This window comes from Electrophorus electricus, chromosome 23 (assembly GCF_041902795.1).
Source record: "Electrophorus electricus isolate QZ-2024a chromosome 23, ASM4190279v1, whole genome shotgun sequence".
Lineage (NCBI taxonomy): Eukaryota > Metazoa > Chordata > Actinopteri > Gymnotiformes > Gymnotidae > Electrophorus > Electrophorus electricus.
In genome coordinates, this window is record NC_137519.1 from 8,959,964 (window position 1) to 8,982,888 (window position 22,925).

Here is a 22,925-nt window from a genome sequence, read left to right on the forward strand (position 1 = left end):
TCTGCTTAGTTATATCTACTTTTTTTTCCCACTGAGCTTGGCCTTTTTCCTTTTTGCCAGTAGATGGAGGCAGTGAGATGCATTTTCTTTTGTGGACAGGGAACGTACGGTATAAATCGATGAGAAAAGCGCTGATGAAACGTACGGCGAGCCGCACTTAAACATTTTCATGATGAGCTAGATTTCCAGGATATTTTTTTAATGAAGAAAGCAACTAGCTAGGTGAATTGCGTGTGTTCAAGATTCTCGACATAGTTAATATCCTTCCCATTTTAATTTCGATAATTATATCGTTAATTCCTTGAGGTCAGTGATGGGTGTTAATCTCCTTGTTGCCAAATAGTTTGCATAGGCTATTGCTTACATTGCATAGTCTATTTTATGTGCTGTGAGATATGCATATCGAATCATCATGAATAAAATATTCCTCTACGGGTGAAAGCAAATGGTTTGCGTTCTTCCTTCTGACGTTCTTCTGTGATGGTCCTCTGCTTTTTGGGTTTTCCAAAACCAAATGAATTGCGTTAGACCGAACGAAATGGCTTTCTCATGCTTGCGTCCGACTGAAAATCTGTTTGTTAGCTTCAAAGACTGCAGTGCGTGCCATTCTCAAAATGCTGAGAGGCCCCAGAAAGGCTGTTATTACCGGAGTGGTACAGTACCTCAGATAATGGATTTGAAAACACGGGTAACCCGGTAACGATACGAGTGACCTAAAGGCCTACACTCACCTGTACGTAAACTGTTTGGCAGTCAGTCACACAGCAAACTTGCTTTCTCTTTTTAGAATGAAAAATCCCGTTTTACTTGGATGCTTTGAACCCTATTGGTGTACATTTATTCAAACGAATAAATGGAAGGGTTTGCGACGTAAATTAAGATTAACCTACCTAAACCATTAAACGTTTTTTTGTTTTTGTTTTGGTATGTCAGATCGTATTAATCTTATTTGAGACATTCGTCAGGGGCAATATAAACAACATTGTTTTAGATTCTGTATTTGTATGGGTTTTCGGTTACATTGCAGGAATTCGCTTTTCCCGATTTTTTAATGAGCGTAGTCATCTCATAGTTTTGGTTGGTTTCTTTTGTCTTGATCCAGCAAAGAAAACCACCGTCAGCTTTGAGTGTTTCAGACAGCAGCTCTCCTGAACTCACCCAGAGAACTTCGTGTCTTAAAACAAGTCCTTCTTTGGATATGATACGCTGAGTAAGGGTTGTAGGTTAAAATGGAAGGAAGAGCTGTTTGACAGCTTTGTATCAAGCTCAGGACTGTAAATCTACAGTTTTACAGTAATCCTTTTATTTTCAAAAAAGGCAAGTTACACATACGTAATTAGCACAAATTTGTTTTTTCAAAGTTTGTCAAAAAATGCAAAATGTATTTGTGTGATAGACAAGTTGGGTTAAAACTAACGTAACTCAGCTGACAGGTTAATACTTTGTGGTGCAGTACGAGAGACGGAGAAAACTAGATTTAGGACATTTAGGACGTGGTCCAACATTAGGGCACAAGAGCAGCGATGCTGTGTAGGTCTACTGGAATGAAGCTATAAGAGTGTGGGCTACCGCCATGAAAACTAGACTCACTCTTCTGCTGATTACCAGAGCCATGACGTGATTCTTATTTACCCTATTAGGCTCATTAATTGACCCAACACAACCCAAGGCCAGAAACTTCTCGGACTGCAGGCGAAGCCCTATAACCTCCGAATGCGTACGGATAAATCATCCGAGGATTGGGCAAATCCCTTTTTTCGTTTTAAGCGCCACGTCCGAAAACGGTGAGATCAGAAGGAAACGCTTTCAAGTCAGAGTATGTTAATTTTAAAGTGTATTGTACTGAGGTCATCTCCGACTCTTTATCCTCGTCTCAGCCAGTGGTAATCCTGTGCTCGTTAATGCTCCAGAAACGTCTTGGCGGCAGCAGTTTATGGTTTAGTGGTGGGCTCATGACATTAGGGTCTAATTAGAGCTTCCCGTGCCTTTCCCTGCTTTTAGCATAATGCTATTAGCATTACATAATTTCAGTCATGAATTCCTATGCTTGATTCTATCTCGCCCTCATTCTCCTTATCAATTACAATCCAGTCTACCCTTTGGGTTTCATTTTCAGTTCATTTGTGGAGCACGCTTACTTTTTCCAAACCGGCAGCCTGCTGTGTACTTCCGTTCACTTCATTGCGATTTTAAGTGCAACCCCAACCAAGTTCCATCCTCCCAGAAGTTACTCTTTGCTTATGTCACTTGAATTTAACAGATCAATTACAAAGACATTGACAAATGAATGTTATTATAGCAAGGTTATTTATCTCAAGTGTAAGGAAAAAAATCCCCAAACAAGTGTGAGCAACTGTTTATGTGGTTACCTAAATTTATCCAAACTTCTCTGTACGAGTTTATGCAGCCTCCACCTCACATATGCTATGCAGTATTGGTCATTATAAGACATTATCTGTATTTGACTCCCATTTCCTTCTTACAACCAGATTGTTTGTTTGCATTGTAGAGCGCTCTTTGGCTAGGAATGAACAGGAAGACTGTGTTCCTATCTCTTGGCCCAAGCCACTGTGGAAATGCAGTTGGGGTTTTTTTTGGACCCAACATAGATTGTATTATCGGCTAATTTGTAGCTAATTATTCACATCGGTGTTCTAGACAACAAGTCTAATTTTAAACCCTATGGAAGGCCCCTGAAATCTGGAGGCCATTCTGATTTATGCCTTTCTGTCTGAGAGGGAGGTAAACAATTCTGAAGTTACATCTAGTGCTCAGGCATGCCACAGGTTTCCTTGCTCATTTGACACCCCATCTTATAAGCAAAAGGGTTAAAGGGTCCCGTAGAGAATAAATCGGTGTGGAAACGTGCAAGCTTCTGGTGTGAGAGAATCAGACCAGAACTTCCATTTAATACCTCAGCTCTGCTCTGACATCTGTTGCTATTGCATACAAGAGCTCAGTAAATTGTGACACAGTGTAGGTCTAATATGGCAACTACCATAACATTCATCGCATGTCTCCGATTGCTTGGCTCAGCCATAAATTTAGTGCAGACACATAAGTAAATGCCTTGTCTCACACATTGTGTTTTCCCTCTGGCTTCCATTCTTGGATTGAACTACAATGATTTGTTTAAAACTAGGGATGAATTGTGGGTATTCACATTGGATCAGTAGGTTAGGAGTCAGAAATGTGCTTGTCCTGAGATCTTTACAACACCAAGTACCTCAGGTTCATGGACAGTCATCTGCTTTGAAAGATGTGACTAACCAACACAGGCATCTCCCATATGTGTCTTAATTACATTAGACTCTTCCACTTGAAAGGCTCACTGTTCTTCTAGTGGTTTAGGACTGTACCCCCCAGCCCCATTTTTTATTTTAGAAATGAATTGTTAATTTAATTACCTTTTAACAGAAACACTTTATATTCCATCTGAGGCCCATGGCAATCTAACAGGTCTATCAAAATGTGCTTTGCCCAACTTGTTTTTCTCCAGTTTCCCAAACTGTGTTAAACCCATCAGCTTTGCTTCATTTGGGATCAAAACACTTTGAATTGTCACTGTCCTTACATGTGTACACATGTACACACATGCAATATGACAGTAATCAGGGTTTTGGTGTTGCGTCACAGGGCAGCTGTCTTTGTAGGGTGTGTGTGTGTGTGTGTGTGTGTGAGACATCACGATCCCAACTCTCTGAGTAAGTGTCATCATTGTACACGAGAGACAGTTGATTCTGACTGTGTGTGTATGTGTGTGTGTGTGTGTGCACCTATAGAGAGATGACCAACAGAGGTTTCCTTGATCTCCAACTACAGTGCCACTCAAGTACACAAACCCAGCCAGAGCCCTTGTGCTCCATAGTGCCTGACATCCATTAGTTTTTTTGACTTAAACATGGCTAACGCTCTCTCTAAGCAGAACCTTCCATTTTGACATCTTTTATGAAGGAAACAAAGTAAAATTAAAATTATGGTGGGAACAGACCATATGCAAACAGATGTTATTAGCCCTGGCAAAGCACAAATTTCTAAAGTTTGCAAGAATGAATGCACATTTCAGTAACCCAGCGTATATGACTACCAGATGCACAAAAATGTTTTTTCAACCCTCTTGTTGTCTCTGCCCCCTTCTATCCTGATTGTACATATTTGTGACTAATGTGAATGGGAAAAATGTTGCACATCTGCTGTCCAGTGGGGCTTTCAGACTTTGCGATTGTTTCAGCTACCAAGCTGCTGTTAACCTTTAACCGATGAGCCCTGAAGATCATGTTATCTATTGTTGTATATCTTGATACAGTGTGCGTAGTGACAAATCTACACTAAACAGGTGGTAGATCATTTATTTGATATTTTTATTTATTTGTTTGTATTTTTTAATGTGTGTTGAATTTTTTTTTGTCCATTGCTGTCATATTATGTTTTAACAGAGAAGTACCAGAACACTTGTATACTTGCATTTCTAACAGCTGTTATTCCGGAGAGAGGACTATAAGGCAGTAGCAGAGGAGAGGTCAGAGCTGCTTCCTGTGGGGCTCTTCAAAACACAGAATGCTTGTTCTCCTTGGATAGTTTGCTACTCTGTAAGTGGAAAGAAAAAAAAGTGCCAGAATCCTGCATGAAGAAATTAGTGGCATTTCACTTTGTACACATATTTCAAATATGTGTGTTGGTTACTTTTTAATTGGTTGGTGTGGCTTGTGGATTTTAAAACAAGAAGTGGGTTCAGAAGTAAATTAGTAAATGACTTTTGACTATACAATACCACACCCTTTTTCTGTTTACACTGCACATTGCATGTTTTCATCAGTAAGAGAAAAAAACAAAACTGACATCACAGTTTTAAGTTTTAAAAGGGCAGATTTTCTCCTATTTCCTCTGTGATTTGACTGTACAGGTAGTTTGGCTGATCCTATTTAATCTCCACAGTATTTATTACTTATTATATTATTATATAAATTATTAATGTACTATTTTCAATTTCTGAATTTTTTTTTCTTTTTACAATTTTTGGCCACCAAAGGCTGCTTTACTAATCAAAGGTTTAAGTGTTTGCTTTTTTGGCATCAATGTTTTCCTGATAGATAAACCGGCATGGGTCAAGCAGAGAGGTATGCTCATGAAACGTGATGGCGTGTTGGAAGTGCTTTAGGGGGTGTGTTTACAAACCCTCCCTGTTAACATCAGGAGTTTATAAACTCTCAGTTGCTTGTGATTACCTTGGCATTTGGTATGTTTTCTGGAGCTTATGTAATTTATGCCTGTTTATCTGTTTTGACACCTGGCACTTAACAAGCTGTGTTTCTAAATGAAACCGAACTTCTGTGTCCTGTAGACCTCCGGCACTCCTGTCATTATAAGAATTGCAGGTTGCTTCAGAGTTACAAAGAATGTTATCGGGGGAGTTCTGTTCTTTTTTCAGTTTTCTAGTAGCATAAAAGCCAAACCTACCTGATACAATGTCAGATCTTATCTGCAACCTCTCTTTCTAGCACACCCACCATTAGACCTTGAGATGAGACTGATGGTATGTGCCTCGTACCCTGGAATGAGCCAGTTTTCTTAGCAACAGTGTATGTGATAGCCCCGTCTCCCAAGATCATGATGCCTTTCGCTTACATTTGGACCTAGAATATCTGATCTACCAGGACCACAAAACTGGCTATGTGTATAAGGAACTTAAAATATCATTGCCATTAATCCCATGTGTTCTTAAAAAGTGCAATTATAAAGACTTTTGAATGCAGCCCACAGAACCCAAGGTACTGTACAATGACATGTAGCTATGACATGAATGTTTATCTGCAAAGTTGTCAGCATGGCGGGGTGGAAGGTGGGCCACCAAACACTCAGCTCCTGCCAGCAGCACAGGGAGTTGTGCTGGCATGCTTGTGGAAGGATTCAGTTTCTCATGTCACAAGGTGAGGACAGCTGTCAGTCTCAGGTCCTGGAAGATTAGTTCTCCACATATGCAGATTCTCATCTACTACATTTAAATGACCTGGATTGTGTAGAATGTGTAACTTACTTCAGAAAGCCTAAGAGACTGATCAGTTTGTTTTGGTGTCAAGCAGCTATGAGTGACACTGAGATAAATATAACATTTTCATTTCATTCCCAGTATATGCTTAGGGCCTCAGATTTAGTCTATTTAGCTGAACCATTATCAATATTAAGCCATCTCTTAAATGCCAGCTGTACAACCACTGATGTGTAAAATCATTGCTCTCTTTGCAGTGACCCCCCATACACCAACCTCAAAGAAGTGATATATAATTTTCTTTTCCTTATGGCCAGTTGTCCAGTATGGCATCCAGTAAGAAGAGTGTTGCTGCCAGGTGCTTACCATGAGGAGCAATAATGCAGGCTACTGCTGATAGACTTAAAAAACGCCCTCTAATGACTGCTGTTTCAATCACCTGAGACATGATACAACACCCTCATACATGCACACACACATGCCACTATCGCGTGTCTGAGGATGCAGAGGCAGGCATTAATTTCCACTGGAATTTGTGGAACTAGACAAGTTCAGTAGCTGTAAAATATAGTTATTGTTGAGATTTATCTAAAATGTTAATTATGGGGGCCGATGACAGATGGCATCCTTACGTGGTTTAATCATTACTTGGTTTAATCCATACCCTTTAATCGTCATGATATGACATAGTAATCGTCATCTCCATAGGAGCTTGAGTTTTACTACATGTATCCTACTGTAAATGATAATGGGTTTAGCTGCAGGTATTTTTCACTGAGGAGCCTAAAGATGTGGTACACTTGTTGCAGAAAATGTCCCTGCAAGCTGAAACAGGTCAGCTGAAAGAGCAGACACGCACTGGAGAAACATTTTCAATAATTAGCCTTGTCTTCATACATGGCCTTCAGAGGAGAGACATAACAATACTGGGGTGTGCAGCTGATGGGGAATCATGGTAGATATCAGTTATTTTAGGAACGGTTTCCATGGTCAGGCCTGCCAGACCACTTAGTTATAACAGCTGCCAAAACTACAATGACTGCTCATTGCAAAGGGGCCTGTGGTTAGATGTGGAAATGTACAAGTGTGTTTCAATGAAAATATATGAATCTGTTGTGTAATTTTCTACATATAATTGTTGAATGTCTGTCAGATTGTTTTTAAATAATAATAATACCTTATAAAATCTTGCCAATCTCATGGATCTCAGTGTTATCGAATCAACATTTTGAGGTAGGTTTTGCAGACATAACGTAAAGATATGTTGTCATGTGTGTCAGATTCCGTCAGTGACTCTTTTCGCAAAATGGAAAATATCTTTGTGCCTTAATTAGATTCAGGTGTTCTAAAGCGAAGGATTTTAGTGCTAATAAAACCTTTCCGCCTCAGTGTTCGTAAATTCACACATTCGCACAGCCTACGGTTGTATTAAGCTTTTAACTTCGTCTCGTAATCTCACTAGAGGAGCCAGTTCTTCACTTCAGGTAGACTGAGGTCCAAAGTTAATTAATGCAATCCGCGTTTCCTTTGCAAAGTCAGATACATCTAAAGGCTACGGATGATTCATACTTGCCATTGGCCAAACTCCGCTCGAAGGGGCGTGTTCGGTAGTCTCCACTGGAATGCAAGCGCGATGAGTTCAGGTGTACGTCGCAGCTCGCTGCGCTGAAACGCGGGGTTGGATGCGAGGGTTAGACTACTATGCGAGACGCAAATCTCAGGTTAGTCCAAACTGTTGCAAAGGTTACTAGTCTTAAAGAACCTGGCTTCCCAAGTTTGTAAATTCCCCCAATTAAGTATGTGTTTTTCTTTTAGGTAGAATAGTTTTAGCGTAGGCTATATGCAGAGCGCAACTAATTTTTTTTAATTATAGTTCTTTGCAGCTGATGAGCTGTAAATTATGCTATTATTATGTAATATCGTTAAGTATTATTAGTAAATATAACATATTTACCCTTTGTTTATTCTGTGGAGCGCCTGTATATAGATCTTGATTCTAAAATTAGCTAGGCTTGTTTAGTTCTCAAACGTATCACTTTGAAATCTCGTGTGTTACACGTGTAAAGGTAGCTATATAGTAAAACTATATTAGTATAGGAATGTATTGTTATTTATATATAACTACTTCTCAGGTGATATCCCGCCATCTACATAATACAAAAGGAAGCAACCCGTGAGCCCAGTCTGAAGCCCGAGAGGATATGTCGTTTAAAGAGAATAAACGAGCCACATTTAAAGTGCCACAAGATCCGCGTGAGGAGAACAAATGAATTTGTCAAGATATCGATAAAGAAGGCCAGTTAGATTTCAAAGCTACCGTTCCAGTCAGACACCTGGCTGTAGAGCATTTAAAACCAACACAGCATAAGTCTTCTCTGTCCTGCTGGGGAAATCGATTCAGCTATTTATTGATAGAATAATTGTTGTGTTGTGCCGTCGGAGCTGCCTGGGAGCGCACCTGATGTCCCTTCAGCGGAATTTTCGGGGCACATATGTCGCTTGAGAAGTGTGTGTAACTTTCTTTAAGAATTTCGTCTAAATCCGCGACTTGCTATAAGAACTTTACCGTTATAAGGGGTCTTTGGATAACCAACGGGCTCTTATCGTGGATTTTACACATTTTTTGTGACACGGATGTTTGAAGATCTGGAATTTTGCATTCGGTTTGGTCGATGACCAGAGAGCAAGATCCTTGATCATGGATGGAATCAAGTGCAACGTTCGTTTGAGAACAAAGACCCTTGGGATCCAGGAGTTCCCGGGCAATATTTTATCGAATGATTCATGAATTGTATATCCAGCCTTTGTGTCATTGTGTTAAACTTGCCAAAGATCTAGGATGCCAAAATCAAACAACAGGTAAGTGTACTACAATGCTGTTTTTCTTTTATTTTATCACCTGGCAGGACTTGGATAGCGTTTGAGTACACGAACAGTGGCGAAACCATGTGCTTCAATCCACAAATCAATATTTCTTTAGAGACTGTCACGTGCTCTTTTTGTTGTGATCACAAGTTCATGGCCCTGTTTTGCTTGTCTAGCTAAGATAGTACAGGATGTTAATCAGTTTGTCCGTCAACATATATATTTTTTTCTTTTTACAAGTTTTGTTCAGTGTAGTATATTTTTGTCATATATTCGGTACTTTACCATGCAGAAACATTCATTTGTTAGATGGGGTAATGCTGCAGTTTTAGGGAGAGGTTTGGTTGCAGCAATACAGTAAGTGATAGTTTGTCAACACAAAATATGCTTCCAATTTAGATGTTTACATGGAGGATGAGACAAATTACTTTTCTCATACACTTGAAATGAGTTTGTATGACTTTTTAAATTAAAAGAAGTGCCTTTGCATTTTCCCTCTTGGAAATAATTGTTACAAATATAAATAGGTGCTGTTTTAATCCTGTTGCTTTAATTAAACTGGAGTGCTGAAACTTAATACATATGTATATGTATCAGGCTGGTCAGCGGTATTGGTGTTTCTATGTGAAAGTCTCTGTTTTACCTACAGCATACAGTTGGGGAATGAGTCACATAACCATCTCTCTACTTTAAGATAATGCACTTGCCTAATGTTTCTTACCTAAACATGCAGTTTATGACCTCAGTATGGCCTTTGAACAGCAGGCCTTGTGACCCCGGGAAAGCCTTTGACCTCATTTTAAATATTTAGGAGAGACCTCTGTATCTTGGTGTTGTGGTTTTCATCAAAGACACCCAACATGCACTGAGCATTTTGTGTACCTCAGGTGACTCTCTGGGTACAGTCAGTATGCAACCAATTACTGCATCAAAGTACAGAGTTGGTAAATTATGTAAACATTTTTGTGATTTGAGAAATGGCAGACATCTATGTCATTCTCATGAACATGAGGTGATGTTCATATCCTTTAACATTTGTAATGTTTTAATAAACAGCTACATTTTTAAGAAACATTTACAGCATTAAGCTGACACTTTTATCCAAAGCAACTTACCATTATGAGTGGGTATAATTTGAGCAATTGAGGGTTAAGGGACTTGCTCAGGGGCGCAACAATGGCAACTTGGCATTGGTGGGGCTTGAACTAGCAACCTTCCAATTATAAGTTAAGTACCTTAACCACTGAGCTGAAATCTGCAGTGGCATCTAGCTGTTCCCTTGCCCTGCTTCTCAGAGCAGAGCCTGATCACTGAATTGTTGGGGAGATATGTGTCATTTCATTGGGTGGAGTGGCTAATTATTTGGAGTGAAACAGTATGAACCCATAAAAAGATAAGAACTAAACACAAGAATAAGTATGCTTCCTGGTGAAGGCTAGCCTAGGCTCAGCCTTCCATGGCTGGGAAAAGGAGGTTCTTTTAATTTTCTGATTTTTGCCACTTGCGTGCAATAATGTCATTGCCAGGAAGAGGGGGGGGGGTGTGTATTTCCCAAACTGTAAAGAGTTTATGGGAAATTACTAATTCAGTGAGTCATATTCTGTGGAGATTGCTTAGTGCTCCTGAGTTCATTTGCAGGAGCCAGGCTGGTTTATCACAAACATCCACTAGTAAACTTTTCCAGAAATGAATGTGAGCATTTCATCAAAACCATAAATGAATTTTAAGAGTGATGTTCATAGTCTGGAAGCTCAAGATTATGTGTTATGTAAGTAGACTGCAGAGATGCCCTCTTTTTGAGTTTGAGAGTTAATGATCCTACATGTATGGAGGCCATTCCTGACCTTGGCTTTTCCACCCTTGGGGCCCCACTGTCATGGCAAGTCCAGCTAGGCTTTGTTGTTATTAATGGAAGCTCTGTGACCTGGGGCAAACACACCATTGTTAAGTAAGACTTCAGCATCCACATTCTCTCCCCTTCATCTGACCTCTCCTCATGGTCACTAAGTTGATGGTTGAAATTTAGTTATATTGTTTTTGTTTGTCTCTAGGAAACTGACTCTGTGCCAAGCCCTCACCCTCATTACCCTGTTGGCATCCCCGGTTTCGTCCCAGCACGTAAGACAACACCTGTTCCATTTTTTTTTTTTCTCTGAGCCACCCCTCATTAAGAAAGCCTTTTTGGTCTGCCAGGTCTGAGTGGCACAGTTTGACTCTGCACAGCAATTCTGCAGCATGTCAGCACAGTTTGTCCTCTAGCAGCACAACTTCATATATATATATATATATATATATATATATATATATATATATATATATATATATATATATATATATATATATATATATATATATATATATAAATTAATTAATTAATTGAAATGCTTAAATTCCCTGTCAGACCATGTGAAAGTTGAGCTGAAGGAATTGTTTGCATAGTGCAGTGTGTGGTAATAGAATATTCTGATTGGCATGTTTCCCTGTCGGTGGTTCTCTTTAACCAAAGCATTGTGCCTTTTTGGTGTGTCATTGACATCTTTCAACACTGTTTCTATAACTGCCATGGACAGGGTTCTGCTGAAGAAACCTCTGTCTTTATTTGCCTGATTGTCATCACCTACTACGTTAATGGGATGGTTTAACCCCCTTAGCACCCAGGACATTTCATTCATTTTCACCTGGATGTGGTATGTCTTACTAGTCCGAATGTACATTACAAGGGAAAGGTACATTCTCACTTTCCCTTTCCATATTAAGTGCTAGGCTTCAGTGGCTGCTATAGGAGGAGCTGCACGTAGACGTTTGAATTTACTGCTCACCCCTTGATGTCCTCTAGCCCCCACACAGTCATTTTCCTCTCTGCTAGTAGATCTAGGGCAGTATTACTACAATTCCACAAGTCTGACACGTCTGACATTCAGCTTTCTCTCTTTATGCTACAGGCACATTTTGACTCATCAAAAATAAAAAAAACACTAACAAACACATTTGTGTTTATTATAATGTTATAGTTTTATTAAATATTACTGCTTAAAATGCAGCAGTTCATTAAACATGAGATAGTGAAGTTCTTAAAGTTCAATGTGTAGGGTCTTAGAAAGTAAGAGTCCTATACTGTGATTACTGTATGTGTACAATTTATTGCCCAGCCCTAAGGCGTGCCCTATAATGTGAGACTTGACTCACACCCAGATTCTTTCTCAGAAGAGTCAACATTTCTCCTGTTACACTGTCTCAGGGCGAAAACTGCAGTTCTAAGGTTAAAGGTCAGTTTCATTAGGTCCAGCTTGCTCCAATGGCCCCACAGTGAGTTGCTATCAGCACTAATTTGAGTCTTTGGCCCTGCTTTGAGGCCAGTTTCAGGTCACTCGGTGATGGAGCATGATGGACTTCAGTCATTAATCTCAGCAGTGGCAATGTCAGTGTAGTCACATAGTCTTCACTTTTCACAGTCAGACTTGCATGCTTCCTGTCACTCACTATCAGGGTGTTGTTCTCTGCAGATTAAGAGGCTAGCTAATGTCATGGACTTCAGAGCTCACTCATTCACTTATCTTCATCCCTTTGATGGGAACTTAATTGGATGTTAGACTCCTCCTACCTTTTGAAGGTTATTCAGTTGCAAGAAAGCTCTTGTAAATCCTTTTAAATTATCTTGATTTCTGCATGAATGCCTCCTAAAATGCAATCTGATCTTCTAAGTCATAACAAAAAATTAGGACAGTCAAAAAACAAACAAATTTGACATTATACATTATTCCATTGTAGAAAATATGGTTTGAATAATGAAGTGCCTTGATGTATGTATGTATATGTGAACTGAGAAATTGCCTTTTCATAAAGGGGTAATTGAAGTCAGGTGTTTCCCTCAGTTCATGTGTAGGTTTGACTTCCCTTCACATGCACAGTTTTGGTTACCTGCATTTCCCAACAGAATTCCACGGCAATATCTTCAATTTGGAGCAATGATCAAAACTGAACAAAAGAGATTTTAGAGGATTTCAGACAAAATTTTGCTAAAGCTATAAAGTCTAGAAAAGGTTATTAGAGGACAGACTTCTATCTCTATTAGTCCATATTCAGGCAAAAACAAGAAATTCAGCTCTGTTGCTGTTCGGTCAAGGAATAGACAGCCTGTGATTCAGTGCAAAGGCATGCGGTAGAATCCAATGGCAAGTAATAAACTTACTAGAGGTGATGGCTCAGGAGCTCCAGGCACTTGATAACTTCAGGAAACCACCACCGCTCTCAAATAACCCTGTACTGACCATCTCAAGTTAGATAGATGTTCTCCATCATTGCTGGTGCAATGGTCTGTGGACACATGAGACAAAGATTGAACATTCATATGTAGAGACTGCATCTGTGTAAAACACTACATAACACCAAAAAACAAAATTCCAAATATGAAGCATTATGAATGGAATATTATTGTGTGGGCTGCTCTGCTGCCTTCAGGCCTGGGAGGCTTCAAATCTTTAAGAGACCAATGAATTTCAAGATCTATGAGGAAATTCCACAGCAGAATATCAGGGCGGCTGTCTGTGATCGAAACTCCAAAGAGGCTGGGTCTTGCAGCATAACGGGCAATCCTGAACATACGAGTAAATCAAGTGGCTCAAGATGAAGACAATCTGTATTTTAGAATCGCCTGATCTCAATCCCACTGAAACGCTGTGGTATGAAGCAAGCCATTTAAGCAAGACGATACAAAGTTATGAATAAACCGAAAGACCTTTTGTAGAGAGGAATATGCTAAAATATTTCCTAACTGCTGTGCAGGACTGATCAACAGTTACAAAACATGTTGGAAGTTATTGCCTATATGGGAGTTAGCATTATTTACTATACGCAAGTTAGCATTATTTACATAAATTTTATTTTCATTAATGACTTGTTTACACAATTTGTTCAATAAAAATATAGCACTGGAAAATGATTTCTGTTATTGTTAGATGAATCTTAATACCTAAATAAGTCTATTTATCATAATGACTCAAATGGTAAGATTAAATTTAGGTGCTACGCATGCAATATTCAGGCGAGCCAAAAGGTTCATAAACTTTTTCTTGCAACTGTATCTGTACTGATCATAAACTATATGATTGGATTTGTGCCTGTGCCATCTGCATTGAGTGGTTGAAGGGTTAAAATGGAGGAACCTGCATGCATTAATATATGCATGAAAGATGAGTCACAAGCTGGGCCAGTGCAACGCACCTCTGGGCAAAAAAGTTTCTGATACATGTTCAACGTAGCGGTTGTTGGGCTAAATCGTTTTGTGTTGCCATGTCCGTATTTACATTCCTCACAGGGTCTTGGATGTTCTCCAAATTAGATTTATGTGGCACTTGGACATTTTATTTTTAGCATGAAAACAACCATAGTGCCTGAGGTAGGTTTAACTGACAGCCACAGCAGGGTGTGCTCGCCTCACTTCCACACCCTTTGCACATTAAAACACACACACACACTCTCTCTCTCTCTCTCTCTCTCTCTCTCTCTCTCTCTCTCTCTCTCTCTCTCTCTCTCTCTCTCTCCCCCCCCCCCCCCCCCCTGTGAGGGATTCAGGGTGGCCTCAGGGACCTGTTGAAAGGTGCAGCCTCTTCTCACTCTCTAGTTGCCTGTTTGTCTCGGATCAAAGCCAGAGACAGATCTTAAAGCTGGCGGACCTAATGCTATCCAGGAGGATGATGGGTCCCCCTCCCCACAGAGCAATGCTGCATGTCTAATGGAGGATGACAGGGAACCTCTGTGTTAGTGAACTAATGCAGCTACCTCTGCTCAGTGCTAAGGAATTGCATAAATGCCTTCCTAAATGTCCTAGGCAGTCTAGCATTGCCAGTGAGCAGCAAATGTTTTTCTTCCACCTGATATCAGCTGTCCCAATGTGCTATAAAACTGTTGGTTGGTACAGTGCACTAAAAATAAATACAGTACTTCACTGCCATAACAACAGCCAGTTATATTTACAGTACTCACTATATTAGTTTGTGCCTATTATGAAGTAGACATTAGCTGCACGGTCCTTGGTACACTATTTTCAATGTTATTGTTTCACTGCTTTCTCATTTACCAATGCTCTCTCACACCAAGTTCTTGTGTGTCTGCTTAACAGTTTGCTGGGTGGGTAGAAGGGAACAGAGCCAGTCGTTCATCCCGGGTACGCCGTCAGCTGCATTTTAAGAACGAGTGGGCCTCATGGAGCGGCTGGTCAGAGTGCTCACGCTCCTGTGGGGGAGGGGCCTCCATCCGCAGACGTACCTGCATTGTCAGGTAAAGCCTCAGTTCACGTGTCACCAGGTCGCAGGGGCCTTTTCGGCCACTGCAGGGTGAGGTGATTTAAGTGTCTGCTGGTGGCATTGCAGTGCCTCGACCTGAAATGGAGAATTGAGAGTCATGTCAGAGTGCTGCAGCAGCATTTAGTAGTCTTTAATAGACCTCGTTTCATTCATTTAAAATAGCAGATTTTTGTGTGTGCATATGTTTTAGGAATCCAGTAGGAGGACCATGTTTAGGTGATCCCAGACAGTATAAGATCTGCAATACCAAGGTACAGTACAAGACTACCTAAGGTTTACCAGATTAAAATAATCCTGATCAATAATTCATACATCATATAGTTGTAGATAAACCCAAATAATGACCTAGCTGTCATACCACAGAGATGAGTGTGCTTCTCCCTTTATCAAGTGCATCAGCAAGGCAGACCTGACTGTGTTAATGATGCAGTCACTGAGGGCTCCTGAGCAAGTTCAGACAGGCTGTGTGTGTCTGTGGCTGTGTCAGCTCTGACTCTCTCGCTCAGGAGTGTCCTGCTGGATCGGTAGACTTCAGAGAGCTCCAGTGCAAAGCCTTCGACGACAGGCCAGTAGTAGCTGGCATCATGTACCGGTGGACTACATTTCACAGAGGTCGGTGAGACATGGTACACAGCTTAAAGGTGTGTGTTTAAGATGTTTTCCCTTCAGGGGTGCTCAATGTTGCACTTGGGACCTCTGGTTTTCTCCATTTGCCCTCCCTTCCCAGGCTCCGACCCCTGTGAGCTCAGCTGCCTCGCCCTGGGGCACAACTTCTACTACAACTTTGGGCGAGTCCTGGATGGCACACCCTGCGTTGCTGACCCCGGGGCCGTCTGTGTGAACGGAAAATGCCTGGTGAGTGAAAAAAGCAACAAACAATCTTCAATCCTCCTCCTACTCCTCCTCCCTCTCCCTGTGCTTTACTCTCCGTGCTCACATTGGTAATGATTTTCATTGTGTATTTGTCTCCTTGATGCTAGTGTTAGTGGCAGGCCTGAGCCGTGTTGCGCTGTAATATAGACTTTAGCTTATTGACTTTCCCCCCTCACATACCATTAAAGCAGTACTGTGCTGCAGAGCCTCAGAGTTTCATGTGGAGAGAGACATCAACCCCTGAACTATCCTAAGGCTTCCCATGTGGAGAGCGTGTCACCCTGCCACAAATCCTTCACCTTGTTCGCTCTGTTGCTCTGGGGTTTTTTTTTTCTCATTCTGTGGAAGATTCAGGTGTTTGAAGTCACAGATTCCTCTGTTTGATTAAGGTGAAGGCGTCCTGTCAGTCAAACAATTTAATTTGGGCTTATGTTTTATGCGAAAAAGCATATGTGTATTTCTAAAACATAAAAAAACCCAACCTGTACATTTTATGTGCATGTAACATTTCTGGACTGTGAGGTCGGTAATGTCCTTAAGGGACGAGGGGTGTTCCAGACAGAAGGGGTCAGGCCTGGAAGAGATGCAGGTGAAAACAGTGGGCTGAGTGGCAGACCGTGTGGGCCAGGCTGAGTCCAGACCCAGTGTGAGGAAAAGCACAATGCAGCATGAAGCACCAACCTTGTGTGTGTGTGTGTGTGTGTGTGTGTGTGTCTGCTCCTGAGAGGGGCCCCTCACACACTGTGATGTGTTAAATTCCTTGATTAATGCCCTTGTCATGGGTGTTGGAGTGTGTGTGTGTGTGTGAGCTTTTAAGTGAAAAAGAAAAAAGGATGAAAGAAAGAGATTTTAAAAAGGCAGTAGAAAAGGAGACCCTAACAGAGAAGGGTATGAGACAGAATGACAGAGAGCAACTCTCTCTTTGTCTTTCTCGGAGTGTGCGCAACCATGTGAGGTTAGTGTAAAGGAGAAAGGAGGGTTTAATTATACACTGCTGTGACAGCTGGGCAGAGACTGTTGTGAACACCTTTATTGACTTGTTAATCCTCTTCTTATAAGCTTCTTCTATGCCCCTCCCCTGGTTCCGCCCTCCTAAGCCCTTCCTCTTATGATGAAGCCTTTGTTCTAAGCCCTTCCTCCCCAGCATGTGCTCCTATGTGAATGAGTCTGCTCCCTGTAGTACTCTGTCCTTTGGCCAGTTTCCCTGGGCCCTGCAGCACACCTCACCGCAGCACATCTGCTGCCAGCCTGTGGTACGTCCGTGTAAATAGCTACGTACCTGGCTCTTCCACCATCTCCTCCCCACCATCAGGTGGACATAGTCAGCTGCAGCTAGCTTGAAGAGATCCTTATGCGACCCCTTCTGAGGGGTTAAGGGTGGCATATCATTTTGTCTGTTCATAATACTCAAGAGGACCTTGGCCTCTACTCTCTGAACGACCTGTCAGAGGCCCGCTGGGGGGACACGCACACTGGTCTTATATGAAGAGCTGTGTTTGTGAAAGTCTTGTGTTTTTAAAGGACAACGTTGTCTGAGGTCTCTTCTTTTTTGTCATGGAAAATCTGCAGCAATTCACATGAACATGTTCATGCTATCTAAAAGGGTTGAGCTGTTCCAGGGCATCTCTTTTAACATGAGCCTTTTTGGATAGATATCTAAAGTGGTGTGTGGTGGCAGGTTAGAGGGGGAGGCTACATTTGGGTTTCTAAGCCTGGTGTTTGTGTGCATGTGTAGAAACCAGGCTGTGACTTGATCTTTGGATCACAGCAGCAGGAGGATGCCTGCATGGTGTGTGGAGGGCAGAACACCACGTGTCTCCATCACCGGAGCATCTACCAGAGTGAGAGCCAGGAGATTGGTCAGTACAGGCCCTGATGTCAAAATCACATTCACTAGCAGCTATAGATGTGCTTAATTCTGTCAGTCCTGGTGTGTATTTATGGTGTATATTTTCACTTTTGGTTAATGTATGACGCTAGAGAAAATACCCCTCCCCACAGAGTGAGAACAGAAGCTGAAACATTTTTTATTACTGTTTTGGTGCCTGTAGTCCATGGAGACTCAAAGGAAGTTCTAACTGTGAAATCAACCATTGTGTTCAAGCATTTGTGAGTCACTGTAAGTCAGGGTCCTTTTAAGCCATGCCTCTGTGCTTGTTAGGAAGGGTATCGGAGACCAGTTTAAATTTTACATATTGGCATTTGTCCAGGGAATTCTGAACCTACATGGTTCCAGTAGGACAGTGACAGTGAGTGTACAAAGAACATGAATGTATGTACACACACGCATGCTTGCGCACACAGATCCACACGGAGCACTGACACCTCTGGCTTTAAGCTCCCTAGCCAGAACAGTGCCTTCCTTAAAAACTTCTGCACGTTGGCAAAGTGAATATACTCAGCATTTACGGAGGGGATAACATTGCACTAATGCCAGCTTTGTCTGGCTCTTCTGATCAGCCTTGGTTTCCTCTCCTCTGCTCCTAGATTTCTGAAAGTAGGATAACACGTGTGAGACGCCAGCAGGGTGCTCTTTATAGTAGGTCAAAAGCCAGAGGAGTGAAGAACACTAAAGTCAGAGCTGCAATTCCTCAATACCACAAAGCCAGTGCACACCACAGCTACAAGAAGGGCAGTTGTAAATACACATTTTCCATTGAAAGAGCTTTTGCAGATAAATGTGGTCTCAGCATGACATGGGGTGTTTTTACAGAGTTATAATACTTTATTCTTTAATCTGTGTCTCTCACCAGGGCCGTTTGGATACAATGAGGTCACCATGATCCCAGCCGGGGCCACTCACATCAGAGTGACTGATAACAGCAAGAACTATTTAGGTTTGAGTGAGGCCTGTTTCCCTGGTAGCTAGGAAAGGAATGTGTGTTTTTCATTACAAAGTGAAAACGTGTTTCCTTCTATGTATTTGATTTTGTTTGCTCTTCTGCTTTGCTGATAATATTAGTCACGTATGCTCATAGATTCACCATATTTACATAACATCACACAGACATAGAAGAATAAGAGTTTCTCTATTTTGTGCTTTGTCAATTTCTTGCCAGCTTACAAGAAGAATGATTGACTTTGCCTGTTTTGGTCAATATTAATGCATTTCCTCCAGATAACCTTAAGCAAAACCTAAGGTTAAGCACAAAGCCAACAGTACACTTTGCATACATACTTAATGTCTAAAAGTCAGGGAGAAAGATGTAATCATTGTGTATTTGGTTTCAAGTGCTTTATCTTTTGTCTACCAGCCCTTCAAAACGGCCGCTCCCAGTATGTGATCAATGGGCACTGGAGGATCAGCGTTCCGGGCGTGTATGATGTAGCTGGAACCAAACTGCTGTACCGCCGCTCTGCTGATACATGGGAGAGCTTTGATCTACCTGGGCCCACGCAAGAGGACCTGCATGTTATGGTGAGTGTAGATGCACTGCAGGGTAGGAGTTAGGGTGACTTAAAATTTTACATTTTATATACACATACAATATTATATTTAAATGCCAACACATACCGATAAAGCACAGTACAATGCTTTACTGTGTAAATAAAACTGTTGTAGATTTTAAAAACAACCCAGCAATCAAACATCAATGAGCGCTACTGTGTTTCTTCTTTTCTGCCTGAACTGAAATGAACTGAACCGAACTGCTCGCAGGTGCTGTCCACTGATAGGAATTCTGGAATAGAGTACGAGTATTGGTTGCCACCTGACCGCTATGCCCTCTATCATGGGAAGAAGAGTCCTCTTTGGCAGCCTTACCACACCAACTTCCTGCCCACTGCACCACCAACCACCACCACCAGCACCACCCCCAAGCCCCCTGTCACCAAACAGCCTGCCTGGGGTGAAGACCTGTTACTTGCTTACTTGTAATTTAAGTGTGATTAGCAACTTAATATTGCTCTAAATATAGTATACTAGTGACTTCTAGATGCATATTATTTTAGCATTTCACATCACCTTAGTTTTGTTTGATTATCTGTGTAGAGAAAGATTTATGATTTTAAAAATACATTTTAAAGAAAATGGTTTTACAGTCTTGTCCCTGATGCCCTTATATCTGTGCATGCATGCCTGACAGTACAGTGGTATGCTGGCCACTCCCTTTTCTCTCTGCTCTGGATGCATTGAGTGGGTCTGGTGGGTTTCCTGGTGTTTGTGTCTCAGGGTGTCTTGTTATATCATTAGGGCGTACAGGTGGAAGAATGCAGAAGGACATATTCAATATATACATTGGCATTTTTGTCATAATGCAAAGGGTAGAAGTTAGGCTTTTGGTTAGAATCGCCTTGATCAATGGGAAATGTGTGCAGTAGAATACTGAGTAGTTCTTTCCAGTCTGTGAATTTGTGATGAAGGCTCTGGTTAAAAGGCAAATGGTCTCTCTTAGGTCCTGTAGGCGGCTGGCATACGAGGCCTCCCTCTCGGCGGTGGCAGAAAGTGCCTCCTCGTCTGGAACGAGACGAGAAGCACAGTGGCTACACACCCCAGACGCGCGGCGCAGGTCAGCACACGTTAATCATCACTTAGTGCTACCGTCTCCGTCAGCTTAATTCCACTTGGTATTTCCACCCGACTGCGACGGGAACTCTGGATTTTTTTCCCCACCCCAAATCTCAGCCCAAGGAACTCATCAGTTGTCTCGGATTCCTTTGCAGGTTACTGTGGTAAATGTAGAAGGGTCAAGGGTCGCCGTGAGCGGCAGAGACAGTATTGCCAGAGGGATTTTGGTGAGGCCAAACATGGCTTTGTAGCCCACCCAGTTTGATTTTATAGTCCTCTTCACTCTCTTTTGACATGCACCATATGGGTCTAATGATAGTTTATGGATTATTCTTATTATCTGCTTAATTACTTTTTTGCTGAATCATTCTTATTATCTGCTTAATTACTTTTTTGCTGAATCAGTCTTCAGAGCAAAGATCTTGCAGAAGGTGTATGTTGGGGAGGAGACTCGGTATGATGTACAGATCATCCACACCTACCGCAACCGCTTCCGTCTAGAGCACCGGGAATACCTATGGGCACCCAACAGGTGTGACTGCCCCCTGCTGGAAGAGGGTCATCAGTACATTCTCATGGTAAGGCGACACATCAACTATGAACACACACTCAACCGCATTCTGCTGGAGGAGGACACCTATGCACAGTCCTACCGGCCACGTGAAGATGACCTGCTGCGGCCCTTGGAGGAACTTTGCAGTAACAGAGGACCTAGAACTCAGCCGAGAGGGTAAAGATTGGACAAGCACTGTGTTCAGCTCCCATCACTGTGCACTTACCCATTCCCAGAGTGACAACTTTCTAAAAATTCCAGGTGATGTATTAACATTACAAGAATAGACTGCGGACATTACTTGGAACTTTGGAATAAAAATGGACTGAAGCCTGCCAAAGTTACTCTACTCACTCAATGAAGCACTTTAGGTGGATGTGATCACCTTCCTTCAAAAGTCCACACCAAAGAGAAAAACAATATTATTTTTAATACTATTAGAATTATCATTCTTTCTGCTATCAGAATATAATGGCATAAAATATTTTTAAATGTGCCTCCGTCAAGTGTTTTCCCCAAGTAGGTTATTTGCCATAGTCAATTATTGTTTTTTATTGTATTTATGATAGCATTAGTACAAGTAGAAATCAAACCTGCAATTATATATGTATTTTGATATTGATATATATATTTTCACTATTAATGTATTTGTTGCCAGTAATGGAAATTTGACTATTTTTAATTTTTCAAGCAAAGCATGTTTAATGTTTTTTGTTAAGCTTACTCACCTTACTAATACAGTGCCTCACTGAAATGATCAGTTGAAGAGATCCCAGTGTCTTAAAGGGATATATGTCTTCTATGTTCCGAGTTCAATGATCAGTAGCCATGATGTCCTACGGGGGCATCATCTGACGTCTCATTATTTATTTTCACTGTTTAATCATACTCACATGCATTCGCCCCTCCAAAAGCTAAGGGTGTTGCTTTGATCTAAACCACCATAGTTTTTAATACAGAATAAATATGTAATTTGGTGTTCAAAAAATGTATTACATTATTGAGCATGGCAAGCAGATTTAGAAATTATTAGGGTGTTTTATGCTAGTAAAGTACAGTGTCTGTTTCAGCATGTAATACATTCCTCCTCAGAATTAGAGACCCCTGGTCTTTTTCTCCACACAAAACAGTTTGAAATCTTAACAGGGCTGTTTTTCCCCCTCTAAAGTCCACTCCTGTTTCCTCTCTCTTCAATAATTGCACACAAAACAGCTTATTTACAAGATATTTACAAAAATAGCTTGATCTTTTATGTCCATGACATAAAATGTGCTAACTTAAACCCATAATTAGGCTTAAGTGGGTTAGGCTGCTCAGTTCTGGTCTAGTAAAATTATTACAGTTTCTCTCTCTCTCGTTAGACGGGTGGTGTAACGGGAAGCACCTTCCCCTGGAACATATGGCTTCTTTATATAATAACCACTGTTTCTTGAATGATAAAATGTACTGCAGCAGAATATGATTCACCTAAATAACATTTTAAATAAAACTATATATCAAGTATTCTTTAAAAAAAAATGTAATCCAGTTGTAGTTTCATTGTAACGTTTGTAAATGGTATTCCACTGGAGGAAATGTGTTTCTAAAGCTGATGTTAGACGTGCAGGCAAGGGAGTATTATTTTGTTCACCCAAGGACAGTCCCTCATAGTGGTAAACATAGCATGCATTGTTCTAATGTCCTTTTTCTGTTGTTTTTATTTTCCACTCTGCTGCTGGTATCAGTCTAGCTGTTGTAACGATAGAAGGATGTCCAAGTGCTTGTAGTAAAGTCTCTCACACTGTGGTCAGGGTCCTGAACTCACACATTTGTTGATAAGATAAAGGTCCTTTTCTTATG

The 22,925-nt window shown here is 41.1% G+C and overlaps 1 protein-coding gene across 2 annotated transcripts; it reads left to right on the top strand.

The window, feature by feature from the left end:
- Positions 1 to 7,570: 7,570 nt before the first annotated feature.
- On the top strand, positions 7,571 to 22,871 carry adamtsl5 (ADAMTS like 5). Of its 2 annotated transcripts, XM_027013824.3 has the most exons (14): positions 7,571 to 7,707; positions 8,119 to 8,845; positions 10,903 to 10,969; positions 14,970 to 15,127; positions 15,344 to 15,404; positions 15,660 to 15,765; positions 15,881 to 16,008; positions 17,762 to 17,885; positions 18,780 to 18,863; positions 19,281 to 19,444; positions 19,685 to 19,874; positions 20,421 to 20,534; positions 20,689 to 20,760; positions 20,939 to 22,871. In XM_027013824.3, the coding sequence occupies exons 2-14, from the start codon at positions 8,826 to 8,828 to the stop codon at positions 21,265 to 21,267; spliced, it is 1,617 nt and encodes a 538-aa protein (XP_026869625.2). In that variant the 5' UTR covers positions 7,571 to 7,707; positions 8,119 to 8,825; the 3' UTR covers positions 21,268 to 22,871. The 2 variants fall into 2 exon arrangements, with proteins under 2 accessions (XP_026869625.2, XP_026869627.2); XM_027013826.3 differs by lacking the exon at positions 8,119 to 8,845 and having other exon boundaries at positions 7,619 to 7,707.
- The last annotated feature ends 54 nt before the right edge of the window (positions 22,872 to 22,925 follow it).